Genomic DNA, 11,738 nt, shown 5'->3' with positions numbered 1-11,738 from the left:
GCAGATATGAATCTCCACTAGTTCAAGCCACAGTGGGGAAAAAAAAAAAAACTTTGAGTGGGTCACTGATCACATCTACAGAATGACAGAAGAAAGTCAGTAATATCTCCCCTTTAAAATGAGGATTCAGTATATCAGGATATTAAAACAGCAAAATAATAAATGCTGGTAGACTTTAATCACAGGCTTTATGCTCTGCAAACAGGAAGTAAGTTAAGCTGCTGCTGTTTTAGTGTCAGAACATTTATGCAAAGTGATTGTTAACATCTCATGTTGAAAAGTCAATCAAACGATCAGTGACACCAAACAGCCACAAAGAGAAGCATTAACAACCACAAACAGCGTGTCTCTTTCAGTTTAGGGGGTCATGAAGGTGTGGTCCTTTAAAACGTCTGTGTCCAGAGATTAAAATATTTAAAGTTGTTTATTTAGTATTCATTGAATAAACAGTGTTCACTGTTAATAAAGAACAAGTTATTATTGCTAAGAATCGGGGCTTATGTCTTAACACATTTTTAGTCTTGTCCTCCCATTCAAAAGTTTTTAAACCACCCCTGTAAAACAGGAAACACGGCAGAATTAGGAAACACTTGTGTTTTCATTTATTAATTCAAAGTGACAAAAACAAGTAGGAAAGTTATTTTTCACCAACCATATCAAAGACTTTTTTATACAAACATCCTTTAAATTACTGCTTTTGTGCTCTGATCAGTTTTACTAACAGCTGGTTTTATCAAGTCAGTCCCATTAATTTACATCAATCAGCAGATAGTTCATAGAAAAGTTAACAGTTCTTAAATTAAATGTGTAAATCAACAAGAAGCAAGCTGGAATTAAAGATACCATGTAGATCTAACCTCTACACACACACACACACACACACACACACACACACACACACACACACACACACAAACCTTTGGTAGTGTCAGTCCTTTTGTTTAAAGCCCTTTAAATCAGATGTATACATCTGAAATCACAGTCACAGCCCTCGAAACCATAAATACATAAAGAACACGCACAGCAGTTAAGTCCAGTTTCAGCTACAGCAGAGGTCACATTCTTCTGTGGGGTGGAAGGACACTGAACTAAACAGATACCATTTCCACTCATCAGGTAAAATTCATTGTTACATGCTGGCACTTGAGTAAATCACATGTACCTGTCATTGTGAGCGCTGAACATTTGATGCTACAGTTTGAAATTTAAAAGAACAGTTAACATCTTTTCACCCCAGAACAAGAAAACTTAAGTTTAGAGCTCCTGGACTCTGTCTGACAACACATCTAAGATTCAGTTATAATGCAAATGTAGACTCTTTACTCCACATTGTGACAAGATGAAGAGAGTCAACGTCCAAAGGGGCAGCTCCTCTCCTCAGGAGCTGAGTCTTGTGCTCAGGACTGGGAGGGCAGGACCAGGCCAAAGTGCAGCACCAACAGACCATCCTGGAGCACAGTGGAAACAAGACCTCGAGGATCACTCAACAGGAACAGTCCTCCAGGACCTCTATGAAATTCACATCATTATAACTGTGGATTGTGTGTGTGTGTGTGTGTGTGTGTGTGTGATTCTGGTGTTTACCTGTAGTGCCTCTTCGCCCACAGACTTCTGAATGTCTTTGAGCGACTGGTAGTGATCTAGGAGGTGATCTCCACAAACCACATCCACCTGCAGGGCACACAGAAACACTTCTGTCAGACAGAGCCGACCAGTCCACGTGTCCAACCCATCATGGACTGGTTTAGACCAAACTAAACCATCTACTGTGCCCTGCTGCCACATCAAAAACACAGGGGAACATTTAATTAACCAAAAACACTGAATATACAAGAAATGCCTTGGATACTTAAAAGTAAAATGGCAATTAGTCAGTTCCAGTGACAGAGGTGTTATAGCAATGTAATTTTTAGGGTGAGATTTATAACTCTTGTGACTTCTCCAAAGGGACGAATGACACTGGGTTCATCTCTCTCTGTCCAGACAAGACAGCACAGTGAAGAACTGAAGCCAGGAAATCAGTGTAAGCTGCTAATCCTCATCCACGTGTTACTAAATACAAAATACACCAACTCCTGAACTGTGTCTCTGTCAGGCTGACCACACCTCAGCATTTCTGTCTGTCTGTCTGTCTGCTCTTTGAGGACAGGAGGACACTTCTGATCCTAACACTCATGGTTTTTTTTTTTTTTAATCATGATCCTTCTCTTACATCATGTCCACCGCTCTGAGACAGACATATGGTATCACTGCACTAATAATTTGACTGTAATCAGATTATGGTTGTCCTTAAGGACTGTCTGTTGTCCTTTAGCCAGCTGAGTTTTGACCTGAGCAGTTGACCCTTCAGTGCTGGGCTCTGTTTGTATTCGTCTTCCCACTGTCATGTCCCCTCTCTCATTTTCCCCAAACCAGGCTCTTTCGATCTGTCCCTCTCTCCTCACTCAGTCAGATTGTAAAATTCTGTTTAAATATTAGTAATAATGGATTAATCATCATAACTGGTGGCAACACCTGTTACCCTGACTTCGTGCCACATCGTTGTCTTGTGCTGCTACAATTTACAGACAACTTGAGCTGTGAATTGTGGAACCTCACATACACAGCTGTAAACTATGTCCAATTAACTCAGTTTGCCACAGGTGGACTCCAGTCTAGTCCTAGACACATGTCAAAGGTAATTAAAGCAAACCGGATACACCTGACCACACTGCGGATTGCAACAGCAAAGGGTCTGAATTAATTACAATTCTTGAGTGCAGATTCCTGGGCTATAAAATGGCAGTTTTATCCATTAAAAACTAAACCTCTGACACAGTACAGTGTGCAGAGAGTGAAGGGGTTTGATCAGTCTTCCACAGCCACTGTACTCGTCTGAACCTGGTCCCTGTACAAGCCCACACTGTGCTCAATGTCAACTGCCTTTTGCTGTCCTGCTTCCAAGTCTTGTCTAAAGCAACAATCAGGATCAAAGCTGTGGTCACTTTGTTGACTGATTAGCAGTAAAGCCTGACGGACTCACCTGGCAGGTTGGGCTAAGTTCCATCTTCCTCCTGATGAACAATTCCACATGGCGGACAGTGGCCTCACCAGACACACGAATGTACCGCCTCTCTAATGGCTACACAGGGACAGGGTGGTCAGGGTGGAATAAACAGTACGGTACCAACGTCTTTCAGAACAGAGTCATTCACAAGAAAAACTACAGGGGATAAAATTAGAGTCACGTCATTTAAAACTGTGTAACCTTGAAAAAAAAAAACGTTAGTTTGTCCCACAAAAAAGCAAGTAGCTGGTGAAGAAAGCAGAATATAATATTTAAGATTTGGGTCATTACCTTATAGTTGCTAATGCCCTCTTCAGCCCTGAAAACAAAACAAGAGTCAAAGTAAGAACACTTTTTTTGTACTGAGCAAACCCTCAATGTGAGAGAGCAGGACCCTCTGCTGACATGTCTCTGTAACTGCATGGTAATTTCATTCACTACAAACTGCCATTTAATTTCCCTCAAAGCAGAGGACATGGTGGCCAGGAGCCAAGTTCAGGTCAGGCCGTTCTATTTTGTTGTCCCAGTCCGATGGTCCTGGAATCCTGTGTGCTCTCTGATTTACATGGCTTGCTGGGAACAGAGCTATTGTTAGCATTATTCATTACACCAGTGTTTTTACTCTTGTGACAAGCCCAAAGACTGCTGCAAAACTGATGGTAGGTTACACTGTTCAATGAGATGTTTACCCAACAAACTCCAGCAGCAGAGATACATCCAGCTCAGGGGGAATGGTGAACACAGACTGAGGAATGTTATCTTTCTTCTGCCTTCGTACCACAACAGGACTTGGAGAGGAGACCACCACTGTAAAGGAGGACAAAGACAACACAGAGGGGTTGCTTCATTGACCAACTCTAGAATTTTTGCTATGGTTTTGCTGAAAATTTCCATCTTTGGATTTTCAGCTTAAGAATTCTCAGATTTAGTGCTACGTCCAGTCAGTTTGATTTATATGGCTTCCAACTATAACAGAAGTTGTCTCAGGGTACTTGTCATTTAGAGCAGGTCTAGACTGTACTCTTTACAATATCATTTACTGAGACACAACATCCCCCTATGAGTAAGTACTTGGCAGTAAAAAAATAAAGAAAGAAAGAAGAAAAGTCCACAGAAGTTGTTCCTCTACTTTGAAGACCTTTGTTCTCTTGTTTACAGTCACAGTCTGATGCAACATAGGTTGTGTTTTACTGATGTCAAAAATACACTGATTGACCAAAAGGGACACTGCAGTGATACACAACAAATCTGTTACTCATTGACAGAGGATGGAGTGAGATCATTCAGGTCACTATGAAGCTCTGTGACCAGCAGCGTCTCTGCAGTATGTGGACTTAGAGGGAAACTGATTTTACCAAATACTTAACATAGACAGACAGTGAAATACTGCATGTTACATTACACAGCTAACACTGCCCTAAACCTGTATACTTAAAAACTTTAAAGCAGAACTATTTTACCTGGTTTTGGCACCTCCAGGCCTCTGTCTTTGTAGAACTTACACATTTGTTCTCGTTCGACTGTAGAAAAAAGAAAAGGGAATTTAAAAAAAGACATAAGGTACATCAGTTACATTAAATCAGACTATACATATAGTATGTAGCCAAACTTAGTACAAGCCTGTGCAATATCACCAATATTTCAAATTATTCAACTGTGCGATGACAGAATAACTGTATTATGTTTTGATGTTATGTATAATTAAAAACAATCATGTCAGATAGACTACATTGAAAATAGAAGCACCCAAAGTACAACCTCAGCTCAATAGAAATGAGTACACCTGTGATCACTGCAACAAAAGTGTCTGTTTTGGCCTGGGTTGTGTCTCATCCTGCATGGCTCCACATGGTAAAAGAAAAAAAAACTGCCTGGACAAGTAAGAAACCAGACAGTGAGACTTCACAAAGAAGAGAAAGGGTACAAGAGCATCAGTAGGCTACTGAACATAAACTGAACCACAGCAGCAGCATGGGTTAGGAGGTACAGGAAGAGCGGCGCTACTTATAACAGAAGGTGCAGTGGCCGTCCTCAAAAAATGACGCCACGCAATTCGCTATTTACGCAGTTTTGGATTGAATAAACAGACGGAGCTTCTGACATGGCAGAATGATTATCGGTGGATAATGGTTCAGTGGCTGATCAGACAGTATGAAGTCACTGCATGAAGTAAACAGATGGCGTCCCAGAAGAAAACCATTGCTCACAAAACAGCACAAGACTGCAGGATTAAATTTTGCCAACAGAACATGAAAGGAGGCCTGATGAATATTGGCAGCACATTCTTTGTTCGGATGAAACCAAAATAAATTTGTCTGGATCAGATGAGGCCCAGCATGTTTAGTGTAGACCATGCCAGGATTAACACAGTGTAGTGCCCGACCGTCAAACATGGAGGTGGGAGTGTGTTGATAAGGGGCTACCTGAGTGTAATAGCCTCAAGAAGCTTGGAAGGAGAGGGATTTTCCAGCATCACAAACAGAAAAAAAAAGAGTTTTAAAGAAGAACAAAAATTAAAACTATGACCTGGCAAAGTGTGTCCCTGACTTGAATCAAATAGAAAAACAGAGTACTTCAAAGTAGAAGGTTGAGCAACAAAACATCTGTTTTTCAGATCAACTGACTTCAATCTTTTGGGATTTGGAAACAAAATTGTTTCAAACAGGACTTGTAATAACTTTTACTGACTAGGGGTTTATCATATACTGTACTTACGCTCCTCCAGGAAAGGAACCATTTTGTAAACAATATCCTGCAGTTGTCTGTCAGGCCTGCAGGAAAAAAGCATTATAAGCTTAATAGACTGCTTTATTACAGATGTCAGTGACGGCAGATTTCAGAGCGTAATATCATACGTTTCAAAACACATACAGAATTTTTAACGTCTGAATTTCAGACTTCTGACAATTAACTTTGAAAAAAGAAAACAAATGCATTCAAATTTCCAGAATAATTCTTGTAATAGTAATAATTCTTGTAGTGATTCTCCACACTTTTCCCTCTGACTAACTTCAATTCAACTGTCAAAAACTTGGCTGAGAACCATCTAGTTGTTTAACAGGTACAGAAGGTGATACAAATCACCAAATACTTCAAGACTGAACAGACCTACCTGATGTTGTAAAGGGGTTGTGTCTGGTGGACAACAATGCTACATGTGGGACACCTGTTGCTGTAGAAGAAGTGCTTCACAATGCAGCTTTTGCAAACTGAAAGAAGGTAAAAACATCACAATATAAGACACAGCCAGGAGTCAAAATATCAGGCACAAGGCACAGCCAGACTAATAAGGACATTTGAGACAAATATAGATATTAATATTTGAGAGTTTAAATAATCAGCTGTATTAGATTAGCCATCCAGTTCTTGTGGAACCCCTTGAATCCTCTTACAGTCCTCTGAGGACTCCGGGTGCTCAAGGACACCTCTGCTGTAAACTCACATGTGTGCAGGCACTCTGTGATGGTGGTGGCATCGATGAGGAAGCCGCAGCACAGGGCACAGCGGATGTATGGATAGAACTGGTTGAGGGGGAGCTTGGGCTGTGGCAAGGAAAACAAATCACAGTCAAGAGTTGGACATATCCACGCGCCTATATTTACAGCACACAGATTCATGTCTGCCACAAAAACTGGATGAAAAGCAAAAGTTTAAGTTCAGTGAGCAGGACAGCGTAAAACTTTGGGATATACTTGTCAGCTGTAGGAAAAGGGACAAAAACAAGCATCTTACTTATGAACAAAGTGTAACAGAGGAAAGTCTGAAAAATGTATAAACTATCCGTAAACGTACCTCGTCCTCTGAATCGCAGTCTGATATGTTCGTTGATCCTTCATTACTCCTGCGACCGTTTGGAGGCGATGACATTCCCAGCGGCTCCCAGCAACACTACACACAACCTCCCCTTCCTCTTTCAGATGCGAGGACGAAATAGCAAATTAAATGCCTCCTTTAAAAGCACAACTCAGGTCTAAACGTCGAAGATATTTTAGTTGCCCGTGACTTATGGCGAGTTAGCAACGCCTGGCTACTTGACAAACGTTAGCTCGCTTACTGTTTGCAAGAGTATAAACATAAACACGTGCAGGTACAGCTAGCGTTACAGCTTAATTGTTAAAGTTGCCTATTTTGACTAGGCTAAAACCCTCGGTCCGCGCTATAATAACACAAAAGTACACTTCAAGAAATAAAAACTACTTCCTGCCTTTATCCACTGTTGCCCTCTTCACATTCACGTTAGCAACTCAATTTCCCTCGCTCGTGCTACGCGAGCGCCAACAACAATAAGATTTCCGGTCTGGATCCTTCAGAATAAATGTGACTTGACCAGGAAAAAAAAACTAACATTATTTAAATACACGTGTACTTTATCCTCACATGTAAAATACTGGTTCTAAACCCAAACCTCAAAACCTTCAACAAGAGTAAAATACGGAAAGAATAAATATGAGGGGACTCAGTTGGTATTCGACCTGTTGCATAAAAAATAATAAACTTTAGTAAATCAGAAATTCCGAACACGATTGACAAATTCGATACAATTATTTTGAAGACACATTGACGTATTTTCCGGGAACAGCAATGAATGGAGAAGAAGGTTTTACTTTCCTTTAGTCAGCAGGGGGCGCTCGAAACGCATAATTACAGCCAATGCCATCTTTGACTACTTTTCCTGAAGAGCAGATGTCGTTCCTGAATGTGTCTGTATTTATGACTTTATGTTTTTACGTTTTTTAATATTCAGTTTTATTTATTTTTGTCTGTGTCATAATGGGGAGATATTACTTTGGCTTCTAGGATGGCTAATTTGTTAATTAGCCATCGGGATAACGTGTGACCTCATGCTTAAAGCCAACATAATAAAACATTTAATATAGAAAATGTATCAACTCATTTTCACCTTTCAGCATTAAACATGGCCATGGCAATTTGGGCAACACTCCTCTGATACACTAATTAAATTTATTTTCATCACAGTGTAAAAAAGGGCCAATCCTATGAATCACAATCCACCAATTGGCTGTATCATAAAGATGTTTTCCACAATTGCACAACTGTTTTGTGCAGCAATCTGTAACACAAAGTAAAAGTAATAGCATAGGATGTGTCCCACTGGATATTACAAGACACTTGCCTGTGTCAAGAAGGCTGTTTGTAGTGGCTTGCATATTTTTGGTTGAGGCTGTGCAACCAAAAAAAAAATTAAAACAATTTCTACATGATAAGAGGATTCACCACTCCAGAGCTAAGCCCCCTTTGGTAACATTACAGTAAGAGCCACAACGAACTGGTGTTACATGTTGCAGTGACATGCCCACTCGAGTTGGGACATCCCCTAATAGACGATCTCAGCGGCATGTCTAAGCAGCACAGACATTCTTTCAGGACATAAGTACTCATGATTTACATCATATTTTATAAGGAAGATTGAAAATCCATCATCATTCCAATCATTACAGTGGGTTTAATCCTTCAGATGATGAAACTCATCCTCTGACACTGGCGGTCACAGGCACCCTAAGTGTAGCTATGGCTATGTACATTACCAGGAAACCTCAGTTGTTGGGTTTTTTTTTTTTTGCTTTTTTTTTACATGTAAGGCTGTAACTGCATGCAGAGGTTCTGGGTGCTGTGAACTGACATGGCCTAGCTGGCTGTTTGTTGTGATGGAGCTATTCCCAAACCTCTGTAGTGTTTTAGTATTGGCATGATAACACGTTAAATGGGAGAGTTCAGAGATGAGCTCCAGTCTACTGACAGTATCTACATCATTCACATCATCTCATCAGAGAGCTGATGTGTTCAGTGTATTCTGATGGAATCAGCTAATCTTACTTGGCTCTTTAATGAGTATAATAGAAAACAGGATGGACATTTATCAAGCCTATAAGCCTCCTTCCCCAACTATACTTGTAGATAGTCTGAGGAAGACTGTCAAATTATTTCAAGTCCAACAATTGCACTTAAACTCTTTCAGCATTTCCAGGTGTAATCATACTTTTCACTCCCCATTTTAATCTATCTAACACCAGCAGCACTACACCTTCACCTCTGACTGCTTTGCATGCAGTGTTACTGAATCAGTCTGTGTGTGTGAACTGCATTAGCAGGCTGTGCTGTTTGGCAATTACATCTTATATCTTTGAGGAGCATCAGCAGGAATGAGCAGCTGAATCAGACACACCACAGAGTTATTACTACAGAAACAGCTGCTGGTATGGAGAAAATGTTCTGCATGGGAGTGGTATTGAGTGTCAGAGATTGTACAGATATGAGGAAGAAAGAGAAAGAGTGTGTGTGGCAGAGAGAGAGAGAGAGAGAGAGAGAGAGAGAGAGAGAGAGAGAGAGAGAGAGAGAGAGATGAAAACAGAAAATCTGAAGATGAATTAAAGAAACAAATCTAGTTAACAGCAAGTTTTAAAAGACAAATAAATAAGGATGACGGCCTATGTCAGAATCACACAAGGGTATATGCAAACTCTTGGTTCAAATAGATGTCATGTCTGTAAATTCTTCATTTTTAAAACATACAGTAATCATCTTTCCTCTGGTGCTTGCTGTTTCAGGTCTGGTCTGATCTGAACCTGGTAACATGGAACAACTGATAGATGAAGTCATTGCTGTTTATCCCAGGACTTCATTCAGTTTACATTTAATTATGGTACATTTTCAGTTCCTGAGAATTTAAAGGCAGGAAAAACAGTAGATTAAATTGTACTGGAGTTTGCATATGAGAATGGAAAGTTGACGTGTTTTGTGTCTCACAGACTCAATTGTTTCTTTTATGGAAAAACCAGTAAACCCTGATGCATATTATGCTGTATTATATTTCCAAGGAAGAGAACATTTGTCTTGAACTTTCTTAATGGATACCAGATTTGCTTTCTGTAAATGCTGTCAACCCACTGAATCCTTTCATCATAGTTCTCTTTATCTCCTAAACATTTCCCCTCTTGGGGCCAGTTTATGTGCAGAGCACTGAATGCTCACTGATATCTGGAACTTCCTTTGGTTAAATATTTATTTTTATGAGATTATTTTGTGAAGAATTGTGGACTACTTTCTGTCTGCCAAAGCATGTCTGTGGGGATATGGAACATTGCATTTGTGTTGCCGTGTGCTTTTCAAGTGTCCAAGTGTGTTTGCATGTCATGCAGTTTGTCGGTGTCAATAATGTAACACTGGAATCCTTCCATAACACACTCATTGTGTCCTTGTGCAAATATCCTGATGTCGTGACTGAACAGGGAATTTCCAGACACCTGCTCACTGTGTGTAGTAGTTTTGTGTTTTCTGTGTTTTCATGTGCTGCACATTTTTGCAGTCATGTGTGTCTTCATACCTGCATGATCACTTTGTATTTACTCCACAGTAGACCAGAGGCCACATTTTAGAATAATTAACTACCATTGACATTCTCAGCACTTTGTTTGTTGACCTTTACTTGTGGACATTGGAGAAGTCCCACTGAGAATTAGGAGGAATAAACTGGCAATTAACAATTGGCTTAAGCTAAGTGGTAAATGCAGGTCCCCAGCAAAGTGTCTTGTGGGGGAGTACTGGGCATTTTTAGGAAGAGAGAAAAAGAAGTAGTCAGCTTTACTGCCTGTAGGAAACATTGGTCTGGAAGACGATGATGTGACTTGATTTAGTCTCAGGTTTGTTTCAGCTTTCTCCCAGAATCTGTACCAGATATATCTTCAGAGGGTGTTTATGCAGATTTTCACTCAGAGGTCCAAGGATCCAGCCTCTGGAAGAACAGCCGTAGAAACAGTCCAGCATAATTTATTTTCCTGTGCTAAATACAGCAAGGAATGGCAGAAGGATTTGAATAGATTTAGTACTATTTTCATTTTCTTATAAAACTTCCTCCAAAAAGAATTTAAGCTTATTAGGAGAGCAAATTTAACTAACTTGCAGTTCATTGACCTTTACCCAACAAGACAAAGAGTCCACAGTCATGTTCATGGCTGAGTGGGGATGTACTTGGGGCAGCAGTGCTTTGGGCTAAATGCTAATGTCAGTGCTGACATGCTTACAGTCACAATGCCAACATCCCAATGTTTAGCAGCTATAATGTTAACCATGTTAATCATCTTAGTTTAGTGTCTTAATATGCTGACAATTGCTAATTAGCACTAGACAGAGTGCAGCTGAGGCTGATGGGATCAACAGTTTTAGCAGGTATTTGGACAAAAACCAAAGTATTGGACAAACTAAAATTTTGATCAGGTGGTGATGGCACTACATGAAAATTCAGAGGATCAGCAAAGACATTATTAAAGACTCATCCTCTGGGACCAATTCATGTCTGTACAAAATTTATGCCATGTCATGGCAATCCAGTAATTGCTCAGATATATCAATCTGGACCAGCAGAGGACAAACAAACTGAACAACCAAATGACCATTCCTAGAGACTAAAATAAATGTAGGCATGCAGACCTTTTGTGTTGGGGCACATTGATGTATCAGAGGTGGCACCTTATCAGTGATCATATTGTTTATGATCAAGATTATACTGTACGTGCTCAGTCACATACACACACATTTGGTCTCAAACAAAGATAGGGCATCATCATCACCATCAGCACAATGGTGAAACTTTTCAATATATAATAATAACAATATATAAACACCTTCATGTAGCAAAACTAGAAAAAAGACTTGGATCCAAATGACCTTATCAAAA

At 40.0% G+C, this 11,738-nt stretch overlaps 1 protein-coding gene across 1 annotated transcript; it reads right to left on the bottom strand.

Moving 5' to 3' along the window:
* Positions 1-347: 347 nt before the first annotated feature.
* pcgf6 (polycomb group ring finger 6) lies at positions 348-7,312 on the bottom strand. Its single transcript, XM_041049921.1, has 10 exons — positions 6,839-7,312; positions 6,489-6,588; positions 6,159-6,255; positions 5,762-5,817; positions 4,507-4,566; positions 3,736-3,853; positions 3,338-3,365; positions 3,023-3,121; positions 1,585-1,671; positions 348-1,448 (listed from the first exon to the last, which is right to left on the bottom strand). The coding sequence occupies exons 1-10, from the start codon at positions 6,911-6,913 to the stop codon at positions 1,398-1,400; spliced, it is 771 nt and encodes a 256-aa protein (XP_040905855.1). The 5' UTR covers positions 6,914-7,312; the 3' UTR covers positions 348-1,397.
* Between the last annotated feature and the right edge of the window lie 4,426 nt (positions 7,313-11,738).

Source organism: Toxotes jaculatrix, chromosome 11 (genome assembly GCF_017976425.1).
Source record: "Toxotes jaculatrix isolate fToxJac2 chromosome 11, fToxJac2.pri, whole genome shotgun sequence".
NCBI lineage: Eukaryota > Metazoa > Chordata > Actinopteri > Toxotidae > Toxotes > Toxotes jaculatrix.
This window is presented reverse-complemented; position numbering and strand designations above follow the sequence as displayed.

Bases quoted from the DNA above. Each gene is read 5' to 3' on its own strand.
- pcgf6 (XM_041049921.1), bottom strand. From the start codon at position 6,913: ATGTCATCGCCTCCAAACGGTCGCAGGAGTAATGAAGGATCAACGAAC. The intron at 3,366-3,735 runs GTAAACATCTCA...TTTTGTTTTCAG, and splicing joins CTGCTGCTGGAGTTTGTTGG to GGCTGAAGAGGGCATTAGCA. The intron at 3,122-3,337 runs GTAATGACCCAA...GTCCCTGTGTAG, and splicing joins AGGGCATTAGCAACTATAAG to CCATTAGAGAGGCGGTACAT.